General features: G+C 40.4%; 1 protein-coding gene across 1 annotated transcript; it reads right to left on the minus strand.

Annotated features, from left to right (window-relative positions):
• Positions 1-808: 808 nt before the first annotated feature.
• Positions 809-23055, minus strand: LOC117406016 (calcium-binding protein 39-like). Its single transcript, XM_034009657.3, has 9 exons — positions 22920-23055; positions 16216-16349; positions 12120-12284; positions 7953-8071; positions 6419-6587; positions 6193-6252; positions 4089-4154; positions 3592-3735; positions 809-2934 (listed from the first exon to the last, which is right to left on the minus strand). The coding sequence occupies exons 2-9, from the start codon at positions 16315-16317 to the stop codon at positions 2755-2757; spliced, it is 1005 nt and encodes a 334-aa protein (XP_033865548.1). The 5' UTR covers positions 16318-16349; positions 22920-23055; the 3' UTR covers positions 809-2754.
• Positions 23056-24723: the final 1668 nt, after the last annotated feature.

The raw sequence follows: 24723 nt of genomic DNA on the forward strand, positions 1-24723 counted from the left end.
TTACTGTTATAAGAAAGCCCCTTGAGATTGTAGCTAACAAAGCAATTCCATAGATCTTACCTATTGTGAACTTCCAGTCTTATACAGGGCTCAGATTTGGAAGAAACACATGTCCTGATAAACATGTTTTATTTTAAAATGTGGGATCTGCTAATATACTAGGTTAATGAAATCTCTGTTTGCAAACCCTGCTTTCAGATAGTGTAGCACTTCCTTGGTCATTTCACCTGGAGGGTCAAATTGCCCCCATCTCTTCATCAGCTTCTTTCCTGTGATTCACCAACAAGCTGCTGCACCTATTGGATACTGAGGTGAAAAGGTCAAGGAAGTTCAACAGATTTCCTGAGAGTACAGTGTGGAAACTGAGAACTTTCTTTAACCTAATGTAGTAACAGAGATCAAATGTTTTAAAACTAATTTACATTTGAGACCTATGCAGCAAATACAAGTGCAGATCAGGTAAACTTTATAGATACATTTTGTTAATTGCAATCACTTTAAATACACAGGAAGCACAATTCCTTAAAACATATGTTTACTCAGCTGTATGTGTGGGCCATATTAGTGTGTGATGCATTTGTTGTGCTGCTATGTGTTGATACTACACTGTCCACTACAATCTGAATGTGAACGCTGGCGATTCTGGACCTAAACATGTAAAATAACTGAGGGTTTAAACAACTGTAATGCCTCTTATTGGCATAACAATGCTTGTTTTCCAGACTAGTTTATGCAGCAAAACAAGTAGGTTGTTTGTTCCAGGTATGGTAGAATCACATAAATGAATTCGCACCCAAAACACAAATAGTAAAGTGGAAAGGTTGACAATTTTTTATTTTTTTTTAATTATTTGTGATGTGATACACTAGCACTGGGTGAAAAAACACAACTGTCTGGTGTGTCTTTCTTCAACAATAAAATACACATTTCACAACATAAAATTAGGAATACAATTATTTTTTCCCCTCAAATTGTTAGAACATAAAAATATGTGAATAAAACAAAGTTACATGCAGTCTATATTTAATACTGGAGAATTAGATCTGAATTTCATTCCGTTAAAAGTTATGTGAGTTTGTCAGTTTGGGACTCGACCTGATTATCAAACTAAGCATATTTTATGGAAACTTGTTTGTAGGCCTGTGTACAATTTGGTCTCACAACCTGACCTTAACTCAGTCAATACGGGTACTCAGTAGGTAACAAAGGCATAATGAAGACTTTATGCAGCAAGACCCAGCTTTTTGCATGCCTATGCACCAGCCCAGTGAACAGCTGTGGCTTAAAGCTCACGACACGGTATTTCTGAGCACTTACTTTTGAAACCTGCAAAGACCTGACCCATCTTTTCAGTGTGATTGTACATTTTGACTGCATGCTGTAAACTAAATTCAACCTACAGATCTAAAAATGCTGGCCCTTGCCAACTTCTGCCCTACGAGGCGTGGGGTGGGGGAAGAGAGGGTAATCTGACAAAAATGAAATCGAGCTGCAGCCTGTTTGTATATGGAGTGATCTAGCCCCTCCAGATACATGTTTCTACCAATATGCAAAGAAAGCAAAGACCCCAGTAGAGCTCTTGTGGTCCCAAGCTAAGTGTTTTAAGAGACGCTTGTTTCCAGCCCAGATTCAAGAACCGAGTGGGTAAAGTACAAATAATATATATATATATATATATATATAAAAAAAAAAAAATCACCATATTACATATCACACACATGAATACCAATCACATAAATACATTTCTTTTGTTGCTCTCCACCTGCAGTAAAGACTACTGCTGAAAATGCAATTTCTGTACTGCGATCCTATTCCCACTACGACTACACCAGAAAGTGTAGGGATTAGCTTTTATACAATAAAGGCAAAAACAGTAAATACAATACTAAAAAAGGATTAAAGTAATCACTCAGCCAAGTTTTAAAAAGATATACATTGGTTACTTGCTTTAAACTCTTCAACCAACAAATCAACTAAAATACTTAAATCGATAATGTCTATGAATCCCATCTAATTGGAGTAAATTATTATTTAAAACAGTGCAAGGCCTGTGTTTACAAAACCTTGTTGTTTTAAGGTAAAATGGACCAAAGTATTTGGAGTTTTGAAAAGTCAAGTAATAAAAGTTGTTGTTTTTCTTTTCTTCATATTGTTTTCAGGCTAAATTGTTTGTCATAACAAGAATGATTTGTTACATTTTAAAACTTGTTTAGCAAATAAACCAGTCTGTCCCTAAAGAAAAAGGATCAAATATCTGACAATCTGCAGGCAAAATCTTCCACGTTTCCCAGACCGTGTTTATCTGGCATGACCATCAAAGTACTGTACTGTATCACAAGTCTTGTTACTTGGAGTGTTGTGACACACAGATTCTCAAAGACAGGAGCAATATTGACTGGCAACATCAGACCACTACTGTGGATGTTTGGTCTAGGATAAGGTACTGACTTTAAATGTACGTGCTATTGCAGTTAATCACTTAAACATTTGGGTATTTATTTGAGTACTCTGCTCTATTATTCTGTCAGTCTCACCTCCAGCTAGTTAATGACTATAATGTTTGGTGCCCTCTGAATAAAAATACAGCTCCTACAGTGCCACTAGTGGAAATCGATGAAGGTTTCCTAAAGCAAAAAAACAGACACAGCTGCTGCTCTGTGTTTGAGAACTACTCTTTTGTTGAATGTTTCCTGGACTAAGAAAAAGAATTAGGTGGTTTGTTTTTAAAAAGGTGTTGGCTATAAAATTCCCTAATTAGGAGGCTGGTTTCTTCAGGTCGCGGATCTGTTTGATCAGGTAGGTCTTCTCGTCGTTGAACTGTTCGTCGTCTGTCCTGTCCTTCTGGAAGTTGCTGAGGAACTCTATCAGTTTGGTCTGGTTCTTTAAGAGGATGTCCACGATGGGCTGGGTTTTGTTGGGGTTGGCCACAAAAACCTGTACAGGAAAAACAAATGACATGAATACCAATTATCTAATAATGGCTCCAACAGTTTCAAAGAGATAGCACTGTTAAGTGGGAAAGCACCTGACAATAAAAATACACCGAACCCACAGTGCACTGTGAAACTGGAAACGTGCACACAATGGTACGGTATTTTCTTGTCTGGATGTTTGTTTGTTTGTTTCTACAGAAGTTTGTGACTCTAACTTCTGGTCATCTTGTATATTCATCTGACCTTTTTTGCATACAGGTTTTACAAGTGGGAGGACAAAGCAGGCACCATTGTATACCAATTTTTTTGTTTGTTGCTTAGATCATTTTTTACCAGGCTCATTAACTATCCTTTTGAAAATACTTCTATTGATGCACTTCTGAAGTGGTTTTAAAAATGAGCAGCAGGGTTATGGTACTGTAATTTCTGCCCCCTCTGCAATGGTATACTAAAAATCATAATTTCAAAACCACCCGAGAAATCTTCTAGGAGTCTTTTCAGAAACAACCCTGGTAATTGAAGATATTCATTATAACTGAGGACATAAATAAATAAAAAATGGAGAATGATACACATATATTAAGATATTATACGGGTAAGAAATAAAATATTTTGAAAATGCAGATTGGTATGAAATATTACTTTAAAGCTGCCTTACCTTAAACACATGGAAAGCTTCAAACTGAATGTTTGGGCTTTTGTCTCTCAGAAGGTTCATCATGAGCTTGAGATTCTCAGGCTTGCTGATGTACTTTGTCATGATGGTGAAGTTATGCCTGTCCAACAGAAGCTCCCCTAAAAGCTTGAAAAAAATAAGTAAAATAATGACTTGCTGTCCATTATCACACTGAGGTGTCATAAACCTCAAGTGGAAGCCCCCAGATCTTCTAAAATACAATAATAAGAATGATCATTAGAAACTGATACACGATTATGCCACTTTCAATTGCTAATGAGATATTTTCTCTAACACTTGCTTCTGTTAAAACTGCCTATTTAGTAAATGTCCATATTAAGTTACATTTTTGGAACAATTTAATCAGCTGTAATTAATTTAAAAGCCATAACTGATCGGAAACAGACACATACCATTGTCATTGATAATCGAATACGGGCGAGTCAAGATGACCAACAAAATAAACAGAAATAACATACCTTTAATGACTGTCTCTTTGTCACATAGTTTTCTGAGTGCAGCAGCTTTTCATAGTCACTAAATACCTGGTATGGAAAAAAAAAAAAAAAAAGGCAATGATGCTAAATTCAGAAACTATATAAAACCACATATTTTAGTTTAAAGTGCAGTATAAAAAACAAACTAATAATTAACAAAAAAAATACATACATCAAGACCATAGCCAGCTATGAGGCACCCGAGGCACATGCCTCGGTTCAACTCATACTAATAATTATTTATTTAGGCCCTTTTACATGTTGCTTTGCCACAAATAAATATGCATTTTATCCCTTTTTGTATTTTTGAAGTAAGTGGGATACTTCAAGGTTTATTTCAGACAGTGCGTGATTGACACTGGTAGTTGTGTTGAAGGTTGTGTCGAGTTCATAGGGCTACGGTTTGTAAGGAGCCTCGCAGCTGGCCAATCACATTAGTAGAAGTCAAATGCATATTCATGAGTATAAATCAGAATGCAGCCAAACAGCCTATCAAATCGACCGGTCAGCCGAAAAGCTCGAGCTAATCTCTCTCCGTCTTGCTTAAGCTTAAGCTTAAGCTAATTTTATTGTTGAATGTGAGTTTATAATTAATATTACACACAACTTTATGTATGCAATCACTTGGTAATGGGTAAATTCTTGGTATTTGGATAATGACATCACTGTTAAAATAATCTGTTTGATAGATTAGGATTTAAAACCAAGTTTAGTGTCTATAACAAATATGCTGGCATTGCTACATTTCTTATTTCACTTTTATATTGAATTTGAATGTTGCAAAGAAAAAGCTACTTATTTCTACTGTACAAAATCACAGAGGCCCTGCAAATTTAGAACCTCAGGTGCTCTATCGCCTCTACCTTTTCTTCTGTTATAAAAACTTGGGGGGGGGGGGGGAAGCACGGGCAAGTGCCTCTGTCATTTTTCATGGCTGGTTACGGCGCTTGGATGTTCTTTTTTTTTTTCTTTTTTTTTTAAATAAATTTAGTCGTTGCCAATTATTATTTTTTTTTTATATTTTCTCCCAATTTGGAATGGCCAATTATTTTATTATGCTCAGCTCACCGCTACCACCCCTGCGCTGACTCGGGAGGGCGAAGACAAACACACACTGTCCTCCGAAGCGTGTGCCGTCAGCCGACCGCTTTTTTTCACACTGCAGACTCACCATGCAGCCACCCAAGAGCTACAGCGTCGGAGGACAACGCAGCTCTCGGGCAGCTTACAGGCAAGCCCGCAGGCGCCCGGCCAGACTACAGGGGTTGCTGGTGCGCGGTGAGTCGAGGACACCCTGGCCGACCTAACCCTCCCTCCCCCCGGGCGATGCTCGGCCAATTGAGCGCAGCCCCCTGGGAGCTCCCGTCCTCGGTCGGCAAAGGAATAGCCTGGACTCGAACTCGCGACGTCCAGACTATAGGGCGCATCCTGCACTCTACGTAAGTGCTTTTACTGGATGCGCCACTCGGGAGCATTGGATGTTCTTTTTTAATGTCTAGGAGCAATTCAGGCTTTTCAGGCTTTTTTAGACTTTTTTGACCAAAAAAAAATAAATAACTGGCATGAAAAAGTGTACATTTTTCCTGTATGACACTCACAATCTAACACGACCTAGGCCCTAGGGAATTACAGAACACATATGTGCAACGAGTATGTAGCCAATATCTTGAAGCTTTAGGTCTATCACCTGGAAACCAAAAGCCACCTGACCCTAATACGGCGGCCATCTTCTTTTGTAAATAAAATGCTAGACTATACTATACTAAACTAAACTCAGGTTGTATAATATTTAATTTAGGAACATAACTCACAAACAGTTTTAAGCCCATAATCTTAAAGGCAAGGGGAATTTAACAGAATTCATTTGTTTTATTGAAAATCTACCAAAAAGCCTGGATTTTTTGTTCTGCCTGGATCTATTGCATTTCAATATACTAATTATCAATACAAAAAGCACTGTATTTAATGTACATTTACAACATGATTTATTTAGTTTAATTTGGGAAGAGAAACAGAAGATGATGTTATATTCTTTTCCAGCGTGTGACCCTTTGTTGTTCTTTATTGGGACTGTGTTCTTACTTACTGCATCATAATTCTGTTCTAGGTATTCTGCAACCAGAACCTTGTGTCTCGTGAGCAAGTCCTGCCAAAGAAACAGAAAGTGAAAGAAAATATATCACTAAATGGTGCAGTATACTTGTTCCTTTAAGTCTGAAGTTAAAATTGTTGCTTAGGTATCAATATACAATAAACACCATAGGGAATACACATAGCATACGCCACAAGGCTTCTGCTGCTGAATAGCTTACCTTAAATGTAGCAAAGGCATCTGAGGCGATGTCAAATGTTGACATTTCCACGTAGTTAAAGAAGTCATTAAAATGTTCTGAGTGAAGAATTATCTTGGCAAGCGGCTCATGTCGAATGCACTCTCTCAACATGATCCCGCAATTTAATGCAACCTGCGGTGTTTCATACCTAACAAAAAGACACCAGCATTTAAATCTAAAGCACTGTATTCAAATTACAATGATTTATAAAGATACACGATGAGTGCTCCCCATATCATCTTTTATTGTATGTGATGCTTATATGAGCAGTAACAGCAATGTACAAAGAGATAACAGTCTTCTGAGTGGATAAAATCAGAGCTGTTTTATACTAGCAAGGGAGATGTCTGTGTCTGGGACCATTCAATACATCCTCTATACAGTAGCTACTATCTGAGAGCCCATGCTTTCCCCCTGGTTTGCCACATTTATTATTATGCTTTATCATACCTTGCTGTTCTTTATAATGCTTACCCATGCTTTACCATGCTTTCGGTACCGTACGCTTCTTTGCTATGCCTTTACTATGGTAAGGGAAGTGCTGTGTATTCTCCTTTTTAAGGTGTGGGATTTTAATAAACAATTTTAATAAACTGTTTCTGTTCTGACTTCAACATAATCCATCATTTGTTATTTGGTTCAAGAAGTGTGTGTGTAACAATATACAGTAACAAAAATCTTATAAGTATCTGGGTAATCCAGCTATGAAATTTTCCTCAAGTCTGGTAATGTAACAGGATGGATATTGGGCAGAAACCGGCAACCACGCACACCTCAGATGAATGTCTCAATTACTATGCAAAAGAGACCATGCTTGTCTACATTCATGGTTCTAGAGCTTTTGAGCTCATGTCACGGACAGGGGTCAGAATCTGTAATGGATTGCGCATCACACAGCACTGCTGTTACAATCTACAGGGCCAGTGCTGGGTGCGATGATCTATGAGTGTCTGAAAGCAAGCCAGGGAGCTGGGAGTGATGATCCAGCGTGGTAGGGCTGAGCTCAGTGACGCCATGGCAGCCGCAGGGCCAGTTTTTGGAGTGTAATGGGTCATTACGGATACTGAACACAAATATAAAACCCAGAAACGCAACCAGAGCCTGGTTTGAATACTGGGCACTTGCTGCGGTGTGTACGGTTCCCGGTTCACGCCCAGCCTCCATGCTGTTACAGTAACTTCACACACAATGCACAGTATCAAATCTTCCCTGTTAGGTTTTCATTATGACCAGCCTATCGAATTCCAATCCCAGACAAGTCTTGATAAGTTCCATGCCCAAGTCTGAGTTATGTCTGGTGGACTCATTCAAGCGTATTCATTTCCTGTCCAGAGTACAGTGCTGCCTGGTTATTTCACAATTCGATAATTCATGAATTTGATAAGGCCATGTTAACAGCACAATTGTATAATTGTAGTACTACGTCAATCATTCAATTTCTGACTAGACTGAGCGAAAGAAATAAAAAAATGGAATGTGCAAAACTGTGGTATTTCTAAAAGATAAAACTCACCCCTTTAAAAGGATGAACAGGATCTGTTGGTGGGAACTTATATATTCAACAGTTGGGATGCGAGTGCCGATTTGTCTTCTTAGGATGTTGTTGAAGATCTGGCACACATCCTTCTTACCCTGTTGTAAGCAGAACATAATTAGTATAATCTCTCTAAAACTCTTGAAAAAACTGTAGCCAGTCAGCTGACGAAACATCTTGCAGACAACAATCTGCTTGAATCTCTCCAGTCTGGTTTCCTTCCACCTGCATCACAGTACTGAAACCGCTCTGCTGCAAATTGTGAATAATCTCCTGCTCAATGCTGATGCTCCCTCTGTGCTTGTCCTCCTTGACCTAACAGCTGCTTTTGACACCATAGATCATGGCATTCTTCTTGACCGCCTTCAGAAGTATGCTGGGATCTCTGGAACCTGTCTCTCCTGGATGTCCTCTTACCTATCCGGACGCATGCAGTCTGTCTTCTATGATGGATGCAGTGGTGTTGCAAACCCAGCCGCTGCCAAGATCCTTACCAGATGTAAAAAACGTGATCACATCAACCCCCGTCTTGCCCAGCTGCACTGGCTACCTGTAAAGTTCAGGATTATTTTCAAATCTCTCCTGCTCACCTACAATGCCCTTTATCACACAGGTCCTGAGTACCTCCTCAACCTGCTGACCCGCTATGTCCCTGCCTGCAAGCTGAGGTCCTCCGACTCTGGCCTGCTTGTTATCCCCAAGCAAAAGTGCACCACACTTGGAGAGCGCTCGTTTAGCTTCATGGCTCCAACTCTCTGGAACTCTCTCCCAGCTTTGGTGTGTGATGCTCCCACCATCGCTCGCTTTAAATCAACTCTCAAGACCCACCTGTTCTCTCTTGCTTTCCATGCTCTTCAAGCCTGATATCTGCTATTAGCTGCTGTGTTGCTGCTACTATTTCATGTATTATGCTACTATCATGTATTATGCACTTTCCACTGTATTTAATGTATTATGCTTTATTTTTACTGTATATCATGTATTATGCATTTCTCTGTATTTAAAGTATTATGGATTTCTTGTTGTTACTGCATCTTGTAAAGCACTTTGTGATGGTGGTCCACTAGGAAAGGCGCTATATAAAATAAAGATTGATTGATTGATTGACAGTATGACGCTGTAGTTAAATATTGTGCAAAGTCAAAGATACCCTTAAATAGTCAGTACATATGGATAAGCAAGAAAAGTGGTTGATCCCAGCTGACAATTATAATCTTTTTCTTTAGAATTAAGCGGTATGCTGTGAAAAAGGGAAGTGCACAAAATGTCAGCAGCAATAGGTAGAAGTTCAAATACAATAAGGAATGCACAATTTGCATATTTATTTTATAAAGCGTTGATGGCAGGTGTGTGTGAGATTAACTGCATTTTTAAAGTTTGCTGTTTTCAATCAGTTATTAAAACAGCAACAAAAAGAACCAAGCGGCCTAAGAACACCAGCTGAAATTCCTTGAATGAGACAAGCTAACTGTACAGAGCAGCCCTGCCTTATGAGAATGAAGCTTGAAACATGTATTGAAGATCATTCTGCCTATTCCTCCACAGAAAGACAGCTTGCAAAGTACAGTAAGAAGTCCAACACCCGAAGGCTTTCCTCACAAATGTAAAACCCTGCTTCTACTTTAACAACACAGAAAAGTTTGAATACTTAAACTCATTTTTACTATACATAGTCAATGTTACCCTTGGTGATCGGGAAAACATAGGCAACTGAATTGAAAGAACGTATTCCTGTGTTACTGTCATTCCACACAGTCTATTACACAAAGGGATCAATTCAGTAAGATGGAAGAATGTGTAAGCGTAAGACTCTTATCTTAAGGAGTTTCAAATCTGAAACAAAAACACATTGGAAATGTGAAAAAATGTCAAGTTATCAAAAGTGCCCAGCCATTTAAAATGGAGATATCAAAAACACAAGCCAAGTTTCAAGAAACCATTGGGGCAACCTTGCCCAGCACAAAGCAAATAGGCACAACTGTAAAAGCAGTTGGGGTAAAGGTTGGCGCCACTGTCCGGCTCATCAACCATCAATATCCATGCTCTGTAACCCCCGATAACACCAACACACATTCTCCCCACTCATTCACTCTCCCCCTTCCCATGCTAAGTAACGGCGTGACCCAGTCACCTTACAATACATGCAACATATAGACGAGACAAACTGAACAGACAAGTCCTGCAACAAAGCAACCGTCCGGGTCGTTACAATATATTTTTTAATGTGAAAGTAAAAATATATGAAAGCATGACAACCTTTGTGTACAAAAATCTTCACTAATATACAATTGAACAAGAACTAAAGAGTATTTATTTTTGTTTCACACAGTATTAAATGGCAGTGTTTATATGATAGTGAAAAATAAATAAATAAATATCAAGATAGATAAAGAAAGAAAGGTCTTTGTACTGAGAATTCTCAGCTGGCTGACTTCATCTTTCAAAATACTGCTTGTCTCAACTAATCGTAGCACTGATAGTTAACATAACACAACAAGCTTGCAAACTGAAGGTTATAGTTTCAAATCCTATGCATGTCAGACCTTTTTTATATTTATATAAAAAAAGATCTTTTTTGCAGGAAAATGTTCCATTTTAAAACAGAAATAAATAATTTAATATAAATGATATAGATGCCACAATAAGTGCGTTCCTGAATATATTTCCATGTTGACAAAACAGGTTAATTGTCATTAAAACTCAGATGTCCTGTAACATACATATTCATGGATAAAACTCCCTGGGGTAGGCTCCTGAGTGACACATCTGGTAAAAGCGCTCCGTGTGGAGTGCAGGATGCGCCCTATAGCCTGGACGTCGCCGGTTCGAGTCCAGGCTATTCCACTGCCGACCGTGGACGGGAGCTCCCAGGGGGTGGCGCACAATTGGCCGAGTGCCGCCCAAGGGGGGAGGGCTTAAGCCAGAGTGTCCTCGGCTCACCGTACGCCAGCGACCCCTGTAGTCTGGCAGGGCGCCTGCGGGCTTGCCTGTAATCTACCCAGAGCTGCATTATCCTCCAATGCTGTAGCTCTGAGGCGGCTGCATGATGGGTCTGTACTGTGAAAAGAAGCGGTCAGCTGACGGCACACGCTCCCGAGTCAGCGGGGGGTGGTAGCGGTGAGCTGAGCCTACAAATAATTTGCTATTCTAAATTGGGAGAAAATGATAAAAAAAAAAAAAAAAAATTGGCAACTACTAAATTTAAAAACAAATAAATAAAAAAATCCCTGGGGTCTTCAAAATTATTTTTTTTTGTGTGATGTGTGCGACTAGTCCATTTTAAAATATCAATAAATTGTTTAATATAGATGATACAGATGTCAAATGTGTTCCCTAGTACATATCCATGTTGACAAAACAAGTTAATTGTCATTAAACTCGGATGTCCTGTAATATACATATGCATGGATAAACGTGCCTGGGGTCTGCAAAAAAATACTTTGGGACAAAAAGAAGAAGGACATTTTTACCTTATTTTGGTGACTTATTTCTCTTACTGTTATGACCAGGTATTGACTTTTTTTCTACATTTCACCCAACAGTGTCGGGAACTACAAATTAAAAGTGAAATGGTGCTTTTGGCTGATTTACTTTTGCTGCGCCAACACCCTGAAAACATGTAAACTATCCGTGCTGTATAGAGAGTTGGCAGTTCTCAAGCTTCGCTAATAATTGGCACGAGGAACTACCTTTTCTCTCAATATTTATTTTTCATTAAAAGTTTAAGAAAAAAATACTTTAGTACCAAAAATAAACTCAGTGTATTAATTAGTAACAATTAAAATGTACAGTAGTTGCTATATACTTCACATATTAAGAAGTTACATATGCAACCAGGATGCATTCTTGTTGTAAAACTTTATTTTGTTTTATACTTTTGGGAAGATATGTTACAGTCATTTTGTCAAGCCAGGTATTTAACCAAACAACTCCAAAAATGTGAATTCGGTATCAGAAATGGTTTATGAGATACTACTATCAGCTGAACAAGAGCCTGATTTCCAAACTCCCCTCACAGGAATGCTTAATAAGGACCTGGCTGGAACGAAGTAAGTTGCCTGTTCTTGAACTACTCACACATTGTCCCCAAACTTGTTCAGTAGATATTTATATTTTTTTGTATTTGAAAACAAAAAGTTAACTTACCTCAAAATCTATCACCTGTAAATCGTTAACCAGACTGAGCAGCAACCCACTGTTATATAACTCCTGAGCTAACTGAGCGACTGTTTCAGTCTGCGGGTCCTTCTCATTGGTGCCGTAGAGTATCTCCTTCATGGCCACCAGACATTTGGACACTTCCTCAGAAGCCTACGGGCAGAGTAATATGACATTGCTTTTCAGAAAAAATATATATTCTATGTAGCCATGAAAACAGAACGTTGTATTGAAAAAATACAGCTCAGACGCTTAATTGGTCCAATTAATTTATTTAATGTAGTTAGAACAAAAACAAGGAAGGACACTGGCCCTCCAGGACCAGGGTTGGAGACCCCTGATTTAAATGGATGTAGGGAACTTATTTATAAATACGTACCTTATGACAGCGACAGAGTAACGTATTAAACTACTGTGCTAATTTGAGTAGTTGTTATCCGAAATGAGCACTAGAGAGAGAGCTGGAGTGGGTGTTTTTATTCCCTGCAGTAAGAATGAATAGATTGGAAACTTAAAATTAGGTATTACAGTTAGTTGATTCAACTGTGCAAAAATAAAAATTAAGTACAAACTAAAAGCTAGCTAAATCTGTGTTTTGGTAACTGGGTAACTCGTGTTGTAAATCTCGGATAATTAATAAAATAACAAATCACATGTTTGTACATTTATGTAAACAACATAGCTTCACTGAGCAAAACAGATTGTTATGCTGAAATACAAAATCAAGGCTGATTTACAGTTCTGAAATTGCTAAAAGTGACAAATGTACTCAAAATCCACTAACCACGTTTTGAAAATCAGGCCAGTTGTGTTAATAACTGTCAAGTGAGTAATTAAGTTCAATGAGTAGTCACTGAAATATAATAAGGATCCTTGCCGTAGAGTTAGGTCAGGCGTGGCCAAAGTTGGCAATTCCACCCGTTTTTTTTTCCAACCCTGTTCTAAATTGTTTAATTGAATCAACTAAACCTCCATCCAGACCCTGAAGTAGTCACACATTTTTTCTCTTAATTGCTCTGACTGGTATTTGTAAATGAGTACACAGCTGTGCTACTTTTACAACATTGTGTAAAGTACAGCCTTAAATAGTAACTACTGAACATCACAGCCCTCAAAATGACACAGCCCAATTTACTGTGGTGAGGAACATCCCTCAAACATTCTCAGGTTTAAAGCACAACTTGACATGGTTAACTTATTTGGAGGCGTGTCCTATTTAAACAAAGGCTGTGCTGTTGTTCCTTGCAGCCACCGGCGTAGATTTAGCTAGGGACGGTAGGGACATGTCCCTACCAATGTCAAGGGACCGTTGAATTGTCCCTACCAATAATTTTGATAAATCTGAAACGTCGTTTGTCAAGTCATTTTATCCGCTCCACAAAGGGTTAACTCTCTCAAGATCCCCCCTCTCGATACTCTTCCCTCCTCCAAAAAAACAAACAAAAAAACCCCCCGCTAATTTGATTGGCTTAGGCCCTTCCATAATGCATCACTGTAACACGGACTCAGTGCGTGGCTGAGGTCAGGGACCAGCAGAGTGTGTTGTTTTCATTGAAGTGCGAAAGTGCACAAGGACTCGGGAGTGAAAGGTAAATCTCCGGGTTTAAAATAAAAAAAATTCTAGTCATTCTTAAACGGTGTATATTGTGCCACAATTTTCACATTTATTTAAAAAAATAAGAATAAATATAATCAGTTTAATTCGATATTTAGTTTGTGTTTGTTGGTTAATGCGTTGTCACATTATTTCAATCCTCCTCCTTCCTCCCTTTGTAACTAACTTACTCCTTGCTTGATATTTTTGTATCGTGTGTGTAAAAAGCGAACACGAACATATGTATTTGATTGAATGGACAGTGTGACTATCCAGGCGGCTAAATAAATGCACTATATTATATAGGCAGTAATAAAAAATATATAAAAAGTCAAATTAATCAGGGGGGGGGGGGGGACGACAGATATACAAATAAATTTCAGTGCGGCGTGAGTAAAAAAAGGTTGAGACCCGCTGGCTTAGGCTGGACTCTGGAAAGACGCTCATCTGATGTTGCCGCTTGCCGGTCAGTCTGATAGGAGTGTGAGCCACTGACTGAATGAAAGCCAGGTGCCGGGGCTGAAGGTATTGTCAGCTCGTCAGCAACATAGTTTGAGTGAATAAACCTACCGACCTACCTACCTATTACGTTAGCGACCCATTGCTAGCTGCTAACCCCACGTCCTTGGTGGCTAGCTAGCTTGTTTCACAGCTATATCATTATGTGTGTGTGTGTGTGTGTGTGTGTGAGAGAGAGAGTGTGTGTGAGTGTGAGTGTGCGTGAGCGTGTTTTGATATCGTCATTCCACTAACGTTAGCTAATCACTTCAATTTGGCTTTAGGTGACAAGCATAACAGCAACCAAAAAAAGAAAGATGGACATAAGGACGTTTTTTTTACAAAAAGTCAAAGTGTAAGTAGGATGGAAGATGTTATTAAAGTAATAAACACAATTGATAATGATTCTCATAGCAAATGTAAAAATAATTTACTAATGAAGTTAGCAGAGTCATACTTTCTCTCTAAACAGCATGCATCAATTTATCACTTTATCAGGTGAAAGAAGCAGTGCAACCTGGTAAAAGCAGTACAGAGGTCTGTAATGGCTTAGTGATTATAACAGTGAAAGTGTTAGACTCAGTTTTGAGATATATTATTGTTTGAAGCACATTGTGATATAATAGTAGGCTAATGCTGTACATTAATACTCAGCAAATAAAGTTAGCATAGCCATATATTTTCTCTCTATATGGCATGCATCAATTTATTATTTTATCAGGTGAATGAAGCAATGCACCCAGGTACGAGCAGCAGCACAGACACAGGAGAGGCAGGCAGAGCACGTAAGCGTGCATGTGCTCATGCTTGTAGCACCAGGGGTATTGGTAGCTTACAGTATGGCTGGGATAGGTTATAATTCAGAGTAATTCTATAGCAGGGATGTCAAACCAGCTTCCAGGAGGGACACTTTATCATAGTGTTTTAAGTGTATACCAGCCAACTTCATGTCAATCAGATTGTCCTCGATTCATGTCCAGCATTCATTTCAAGCCACCAGAAGTTACCATTTAACAGCTGTCTCCTAAAAAAATTCTTCCCGGGGGGGCATGCCCCCGAACCCCCCTAGCGACCGTGACTCTGCCCCCCTAAAAAATTGTGTCCCCACCAATGTTCAAACCAAACCTACGCCCATGCTTGCAGCCCAGCTGTGTTCCCTACCTTCTGACTGACAAATGCAGAGCATAAAAGAACCACCGGCGCATTCCAAGTGGTTCTCTAGTCATATGTAAAAATGTAAGTTTTAAATATGGACGGATGGTATAATACAATAAAGTACAGCAGTGAAAGCAGGAGAGGTGACATCAGATGAACCGTCTGTCGTGGACCTAACACAGGCAACCATGTTTGCCTCTCTTGTTAAGTGCAGATCTGTAAGAACACATCCACTTTTATGCCTCAATCATTCGTCATCACCACCCAGTTTCAGGCTGCACGTTTTCTCTCATTCGGTTGACTGCTTCTTTCTTGTATACCCTTATTCTTTCTGTGAATTTTGATTAATTTCTGTTCTCAAGGTTGGCATAAATCACTGGGTCTGCAATTCTACTAAACAATTCAGTCAGTATTACATACTGTACCAGGGTTGGTACACCTGTGATTTTTGGTCGTGAACTTCCCTGAAGGAAGGTGATAATCAACTTCAATGCAGGCTTGTGTAATCTGTACCATCCTGACTGATGGGCCCACAGCCTATTGACAATGGTCTGACAGGTATTGTGTGCCCAACCTCTATAGCCACATTATACAGAATAGCAGATATAAATTAAATCACTGTGAAACATGATAATAGCTCTGAAGTTCACCATTAAACAAATTTGTATTAGGGAACAATGACTCAAATCTTCAGACTGGTCTAGTAATATAGGAAAGATAAATAACTCCACTCAAAACACCTAATTAGTTTCTTTCTTTCTATAAATGTACTTTGTACTTAGCGTTAAGGTTCCACAACTCACATTGTCAAGAATCAAAACCAGATATTTTTTTTACCTTTTCTGCCTTCTTATCATGCTTCACCAAAATGGCCATATTTTCTTTTAAAGTCTTTACAATATCCGCAGGGCTTTTGTGAGATTTCCCAAAGAGCGGCATTTTTTACTGGCCTTGGCTTCTCACTCGAGTACCTAGAGATCAAACAGAAAAGAAAAAACACACTGAAATACAACAGATTTTAGGTACAGTTTGCTGGCTGTTTGATGCCTTAACTTAACAACAACCACTGTAACATTCCCTGGGAACATGAACAGCAGCAGTTGTAATGTCAAGGTCATGCTTGACACATCAGCTTATTTAAGGAACTCAATAAAAATCATTCCTCTTGCCTAACAAGCAAACCTCATTAGCTGATCACCTTGCTTTGTTTTAAGCTGTTAGCCTTGGCCATGGTTTTTGAAAAAGACATTCCAGGCTTCTGGTGCCTGGCAAATATAAGCTGATTTTCCAAGGCCAAGTGCACTCCTTTCTTTGTGTCGGCCATATTATAGATAACAGATGATTTCCTAATCACCTATTATACCAACATGTACAATCAGAATTTGTTTTAGCACTGGGTTAGTAGTCCAATGAAAAATCGGGGGCTTCAAAAGAAAAATGGTAGCTTGAATATGATTATATTTTACACAGATAAATGTACATTTAATAGGGTTGTATGGTGGCAATTTAGCCTGAATTATTACCCCATACCAGACAATATTTACTTTCATGCAAAGATTCTTTAGAGTGGAAAGGCATGCAGTTCCCCATTACAAGTAAAATAAAATCCACGTTTCTTGCAACAAAAATACACACAAGGAAAGGAAATCACAGATCTGTGTATCCCTTGTTTAGAGGACTGCTTTAGCACAAGGCTATATGCATCAAGCATTATCATGACTTAAATACACTACATACAACTGTAATGTGCTTTAATACTTCAGAACAATTGCCTGTGCTGGAGAATTGCAGTCGGCCTACCTTTTACTAATGCAACCAAAACAGAAAAAGTTAGGCTATGAAATTTGACAAGGTATGTCAGGTTCTGTAGGAATTTCTAAGAAAGACTACCTCTTCTCTCTTTCTACCCCTGTTGTGTTTTACCTGTTGTGCAGTTGTTTCCCTTTCAATTCGAAGATGACCACCAAACAACATTATGTATGGGATATGCCTGCCCATTGGGTAGGTAATTGCTGAGCTCTCTATACCAGAGCTGCCGATAGGCCCTTTCCTGGGATGACGCACTTGGTCCCGCCCACCGAGGGATTAAAACCGTCATCCTTAGGAAGCCGTTTCTCTTTTTCCTTCTCAAGACGGTACGGTAAGACCTCTGTGTTGAGTTGAGTGTGTTGATAGAAAAGAGCTTCGAGTCGAATCGAGTCGATTGTATTTCCCTTGCATTCGTGTTGAAAGCTGGCTCGCCACTTTCCCGGAATCAACGACTCTGAAAAAGACAGCCTTTTGCCTTTCTGTCTTTCAGCGGCTTCCTTGCTTGCGTGGTAGGCCGCTCTTTCTTTTCTGTCTGTTGTGTGTGAGCGACTGCCTGTGCAGTCACCCTCGCAAGTGGATTGTATATTTCCTTTTTGAGAGTGCACAGTTCCTCCATGGGGCTAGGCCTTGCTGCATCCCCGCTGTCGAGTGACTCCTCCAGCCGTGCTCTCCTCCACGGGGCTAGGCCTTGTCCCATCCTCGCTGTCGAGTAGACCTCACCGGCTGTGTAGGCCCGCGCACCTCGGTGAGTCAGGCCTTGTAAACAAACAGTGTGCTCTCCCCTATCTATTTCTACCGCAGTTTCCTCTGTCCGCTTCCAACTCGCCCGCCGCGTCTCCCTGGTGTATGCTACGCGCTGATCAGGTGTGTGACCGCGCGGTTAGGGTAGGCACAGTTGCATAGCTGCCCCCCGGCGCACGCATAGCCCTTGATACTTCAGTATCTTGGAGCTTGCGGTGCTCATTGCACACAATATACGGTGCCCGGCGCTCTCGGTACTCGGTGCACACTGCTACAGCGCCAGTGCAAGAACGCATGGTGCTGCATGGTGCTCGGTACGCACGGTGCACACGGTGCTAGGTGCCGACTGCTACACTAGTGCACGTGCATACAGTGCCGCACGGTACAGGGTGCCCACGGTACTCGGTGCGCACAGTGCTCGGTACCCACGGTGCACACGGTGCTCGGTGCCCTCTGCTACAGCGCTAGTGCGTTAATGCACGGTGCAGCCAGTGCAAGTGGTGTTCGGTGCACAGCCGATGCAGAACACCGAACTGATGTCAGGCAAGTTGGGGTTCCACCCCTGAACGGCCTGCAAGGCAAAGATCCCGCAGGAGGATAGGCATACCCTCTGTGCGCAGTGCTTGGGCGTCCAACATGCCCAACTTTGGCCCTCGAGAGAGAGGTGGCCTGCAGCTTTTCAGCCAGGGGTAAGGGAGAATAGGTTGGAGAGGGCCACAAGGGTGAGTTCCGCGTCCTCAGTGGCCGGACCGTCGGTGGCTCTTGGAGTCCCAGAGCCCCTCCTCCATGAACTGTCCCAGCACCCTCTGCTGGACATCCCCGACGTGCAGGCCCCCCGTAGTCGCTCCCCATCTTTGCAGACGAGAAGGGTGAAGCGTTCGAAGCAGGACTTCAAAACCCAGATGGCCCAGGTCCTGGAGCTTTTGGACAAAGTTTTGCATTTTTATGTTATTGTTTGCTTTCCTTCGGATATTGTCTGTGACACAGTTTTTGCAGCCTGCTTGTTACACGTGAAGGAAACACGAGCACTGACACGAGACTTGGGGGTGGTGTTGGATGGGGACTTATGATTGCAAATGCTAGGCTATAACAGAGTGGTTTTAGCAGCTCAGAGACAACTTTTAACATGCAGCCGGGAGCTTACGACACTCTGTGGAGCAATAGAGAATATTTCCCGTGATTTGTTTGTTTGACTGTTTTATACAAGTGTTTTCTGTTTACCCTTTTATTTTGTGCCTGAGTTTGACTCTTAGCATAGCTATTCAACGGTAATTTCCGTCTCCAGTCTTGCAATAGCTGGTTTGGTACACTATTACCATTTTCACACAGAAATGCAGCTACTGTGCCGTCTCTGAAACGTTTTAACGAGTGTGTAAAATACCCTTTCACACAGCATGAAATTGCGCAATCTATGCCGGTGTAATACCGTCATAACCCTTTCACACAGCCAAAGAGATTGCGCGAGTACAACTTTCAAACCTGTCAATCAACAGAAATAAATAATAATAATAATAATAATAATAATAATAATAATAATAATAATAACAGATTGTTCTCATGGCAACAACAGATTGTTCTCATGGCAACAACAGACTGTTCTTGTGCAATCTAAAACACTGACAAGACCTAACACATGCATGCAGCGCTTAATTTGTAAAGAAAGAGGTGCAGGGGTACAAGCAATGACAATAATACCAACCCTAAGAAGCGCATATTCAAAATCATAACATGTTTATTTGAAAGAGTATTGTACGTACTTGTGTTAGATGTTTACATTCACATATTCTACATCATATACAGAGTAGTACGTGCAGAAAAAATAATTAAAGGCAACCGCAGGACAAATAATTAAAAATAAAAAAAAGCCTGTAGACGTTTTGTTATGGTTTTGCATTTAAATGGTTTAAAAAACAAACAAATTAAAAGGCATTCAGGGGCACTCCAGAAGGATGACATTGATGAACAAACGCATCCCAACACAAACATTGGTTTGATCCACGGTTTGCATTATTATCAGTGATATGTATGTAACAGAAGCCGCTGGTAGATTACAAAAACAATTAAACTTAGGCTAGGTAGTTGTTAACGTAGTATGTTTTTATTCTCTATTAATTAAATTATATTCATTGAAAAAGGCAAGAGAACCAGATTTTTATTAATGTTATTGTTTTGGTTTAATATAATATAGAAGGCTAATGTTCCTATTGAACTCGGCTACAATATTTTTTTTTCATTAGAAAGTTGTCGTTGTTCTTTGTTGAAGTTAATGTTCAGCTTTCATATTTTGTTGTGTACTACTCATTTAATCAAACCAAGTAGTGTAAGAAGTTGCTTGTGTCGTTCATGACGTTTTTCAAATCAAATAACCTTATTTGTGTATAAAAAACGACAACAGAGTTGCAGCCAGTGTCATCTTACTTAAAGGCACTCAAGCTGAAATCGTAAAGTAGGCTACATGGCAACAGACTGTCTCTCTTTAGCGCGCACGCAAGAACTTGCAGACTTGATGCAACTGTATTGAGAATTTAAATAGAAAGCATTTTATGAGATTTTTAACTAGAGGTACCGGCACTATGACTGCACGTCCAGAGATTCCGGGGCTGTGCCCCGGCACAAATTAAGCACTGCATGCACTCCCCTTACCTACCGACGCTATAGTGATGTAGAATGTGGACTTTGAAACCACACCCACTATAGCTCTTCAGTGGCGGTATAGCCTTTCACACAGGCAGTTATGACGGTTCAGTGCCGTCTCTACTATGACAGTCAAAATGACAGCTGCGGTAGTTCTAGGTATAACGTATTATATCTCCATAACTTTCAGCAACACTGGGTCTTACTGATGGTTTGAGATATTTTATATATATATATATATATATATATATATAGTAAGTATTCACCCCCCTTGGACGTTTTCACAGTTTGTTGTGTTACAACCTGAAATCTTGATGCATTTAAATAGGATTTTTTTTCCTTTGATTTACATAACCTACTCAACACTTTCAATGTGTGAAAAAATGGGGTGGTGAAAAAACAAATCAATTAAAAATAAAAACCTGAAAAGTCTTCATTAGTTTTCACCCCCTTTGCTATGACACTCCTAAAGCTCAGGTGCAACCAATTGCTCTCAGAATTCACACAATAAGTTAAATGGAGTCCATCTGTGTGCAATAAAAGTGGTTCACATGATTTCAGATTAAATACACCTGTCTCTGTAAGGTCCCACAGTTGGGTAGTGCATTCAAAGCAAAGATACTACCATGAAGACCAAGGAGCTTTCAAAACAACTCTGGGATAAAGTTCTAGAAAGGCACAGATCAGGGGAGGGGTATAAAAAGATTTCAAAGGCATTGAATATCCCTTGGAGAACAGTCAAGTCTATCATTAAGAAGTGGAAGGTATACAGCACCACCCAGAATCTGCTTAGAGCAGGCCGTCCTCCTAAACTGAGCAGCCGGGTAAGAAGTGCATTGGTTAGAGAAGCCAGCAAGAGGCCAATGACAACGCTGAAAGCATTCCATGGTTGAGATGGAAGAAACTGTCCATGTGTCAACAATAGCTCAGGTACTCCACAAATCTGGTCTGTATAGAAGAGTGGCAAGATGGAAGCCATTTCTGAAAAAAGCCCATGTAAAATCCTGCTTGGAATTTGCAAAAAGGCATGTGGGAGACTCTGAAAAGATGTGGCAAAAGATTATGTGGTCCGATGAAACAAAAATGTTACTATTTGGCCTAAATGCAAAGCGTTATGTCTGGCACAAACCCAACATAGCACATCACCCAGGTAACACCATCCCTACTGTGAAGCATGGTGGTGGCAGCATCATGCTATGGGGATGCTTTTCATCAGCAGGGACTGGGAAGCTTGTCAGGGTAGAGGGCAAAATGGATGGAGCTAAATACAGGCAAATCCTTGAAGAAAACCTGCTTCAGTCTGCAAAAGACCTAAGACTGGGACGGAGAGTCACCTTTCAGCAGGACAATGACCCCAAGCACACAGCCAAAATGACACTGGAGTGGCTTAAAAACAAGAAAGTGAATGTCCTAGAGTGGCCCAGTCAAAGCCCGGACTTGAATCCGATTGAGAATCTGTGGCTATATATATATATATATATATATATATATATATAGGAAAAGTAAAAAAAGGACAGGTGCCTAGCTACCAAAATCAGCGCAGAAAAATGCATTTGAAAACCGTGATGCGCCAAAAAGACAGCTTTAGTGCCAATACAGGGCACGTTGATGCTTGTTGTTGCTCAATGTTCCTGATATCAGAGGTCTCTTGTCCATACATAATTTAATCACAATTGTTTTGTAGTTCAGTGGATTTTGACAATGCACTTGGTGGGCCACTGTCAAAATCGACTGGATTACAAAACGACTGAGATAAATGACCACCATTTTTATATTGTTATGGATTTTTTTTTTTTGTTCAGTGAAATGCTTTGTTAAACCAATACAGGTACTGTATAATCAGGAATGCTGTTATGCAAGAAAGCGTTCCTCACCCCCTGGCACTGAGTGTATCAACAGGCCCGGCTCATAACGCGATTTCAAGCAGACTGTGCTGTCTCTTTAGTACCAGCAATAATGATAATAACCTTAGATAAACATGGCATGGTTTCTCTGGCTAATGTACGATTAAAACCAGAGAATTTGTTATATATTTGAAAACAGTGCTCTAAAAATAAAGCAATATAAAGTTAGTCATTATTTGGTAAGGTAGTAAACCATCACATTATTGAGTTCTTTTTTTGGCATTTTTGTCACGGCTGTACAGTCTGACACAGGACGCCTGAACATGCGCAGCCCAGGGTAAATTACTATTGATGTACAAAGCATTGCGTACGAGAAAGACGGGAGGGTAACAAATCGTTTAACTGTGTCCTTTAAATATAACTTTAAAACATTGTCACAAACTCCAGTAAAGTGAACTACATACAGTTCCACAAATAAAAATGTTACCGTATGAGTAAAGTCGCTGTACTTACAGTGCAAGTTGTTTTTTGTTTTCTTTTAACAGAAGGGTTTCTCGTCTCCCTCTCTGTAACAGAGCCTTTTCTGGTCAGCTGTGTGTGTAAACTGAGCTCAACGTCAGAGGAATGTGTGTATGTGCAAAACGAACAGTGCAGCCAAAGAGGGCAGTGCAGAATTGTTGTTGAGCAAGTGCTGAACATGTTATGGTATCGTTCTGATATGTATGTATGACATATATTTATTATACTGTGCGCGTGAAATACGTTCTGAAATAGCATGGACATTGCTGAAGAATGTTAGCGTTTAAACTGTTGTTCTTTTTGGAGACAATATCCAGGTTCACTGTTAGTGAAAGTAATTGTGATAATATCGGAGTCCAAAAATCACTTAAAAATAATGACGTTTTGCCAAAATTATGTTTCTACTTTAGTCCAGATCAATTACAATAAAATTCGAGGTAAGCGTGTATGATGACTACACACTTTATAAAAGGTGAACTCAAGTTACTTTTTCAACCTTATCATTAAGGCAGGAACCAAAGACTACTACCATCAGAGAGAGAGAGAGAGAGAGAGAGAGAGAGAGAGAGAGAGAGAGAGAGAGAGAGAGAGAGAGAGAGAGAGAGAGAGAGAGAGAGAGAGAGAGAGAGAGAGAGAGAGAGAGAGAGAGAGAGAGAGAGAGAGAGAGAGAGAGAGAGAGAGAGAGAGAGAGAGAGATTGAGATTAATCAGCGAGCAGCGCCTCTTCCCCGGATGGAAGGTTTGGAAGATATGGTGCCCGGGGAAGGCCCTGCAGGGGAGCTGTCCGTGTCGAGACCCCCCGCCCCCCGCCCCACATAATAAGACATACCGGAACCAATTACCTGCGGGTCCAGGTTTCGGCCATATTGATAATTAAAGTGGCTGAAAGGGCCACACAGGAGTGCCCGAACACAAAAAACATCATTTCAACCCTGTTACAAAGAAGGGATATCCACCCAAAATTAATAGGGAAAATTAATGCAGAGATATCCTGTGGGTGCACTCTGCTTCCAAATGTTCACCTGGTCCACCATGCCACCCTCGGACCCCAGCACCTCTATGATCATGTACACCTCCACAGGCAGGGTGTACCGATCTTCTCGAAGAACTTAAAGGATGTCGCCCTGGGCCGGGACCCTACCAGCACCCCACAGAGCAACAGAAGAGCTCCCAGCTATGGAGTGCAGCGCAGCCCAGAGCCAGCAACCAGGACTGGCCCGGCCCACCACCCCACACAGCCAGCCCAGCCCAGCAGACCCAAGACTGGCCCGGCACACCACCCTGTACAGCCAGCCCAGCAGCAAGTCCACCAGCAGGCCCAGCACAGCTACGCTGCGGTTCTCAGCCGGGAAAAAGGGACTGCCAGCACAGAGCTGGTGGAGATACGCCACCTCCTCAACCTCATCTGCACTCGGCTCATGAGCTAAGTAACTGACATCAAAATGTAAAAAAAAAAAAAAAAGTATGGTGATTGCAATAGTTAAGAAGTGTGAAAATATATAATAATAGTAAATAGCAAGTTTATATATATAATTTTTTTTTTTCAAAAAATTATTTTATTTTATTCCAAGTAATTGAATGGTTTCTGGAAGAATAGTAGTTAGAATTGATGAAAGCATTAACCATAACAATGTGGAACATCCAGGGGCTGAGCTCCTCAGCATTCGGGCTGAAGAGCACAGCCCCTGAATTTGTAAATAGTATTCAAAACATCGATCTGATTATTCTACAGGACACTTGGTGCAGGGCAGACGTGTCCACTCACTGTCCCTCAGGCTATAGGGAGATAATAGTGCCCT

This window comes from Acipenser ruthenus, chromosome 9, assembly GCF_902713425.1.
Source record: "Acipenser ruthenus chromosome 9, fAciRut3.2 maternal haplotype, whole genome shotgun sequence".
In the NCBI taxonomy this organism is placed as follows: domain Eukaryota; kingdom Metazoa; phylum Chordata; class Actinopteri; order Acipenseriformes; family Acipenseridae; genus Acipenser; species Acipenser ruthenus.

Bases quoted from the DNA above. Each gene is read 5' to 3' on its own strand.
- LOC117406016 (XM_034009657.3), bottom strand. From the start codon at position 16,317: ATGCCGCTCTTTGGGAAATCTCACAAAAGCCCTGCGGATATTGTAAAG. The intron at 12,285-16,215 runs GTAAAAAAAATA...CTCTGCCCGTAG, and splicing joins ATGATAAGAAGGCAGAAAAG to GCTTCTGAGGAAGTGTCCAA. The intron at 2,935-3,591 runs GTAAGGCAGCTT...TTTCCTGTACAG, and splicing joins AAGCTTTCCATGTGTTTAAG to GTTTTTGTGGCCAACCCCAA.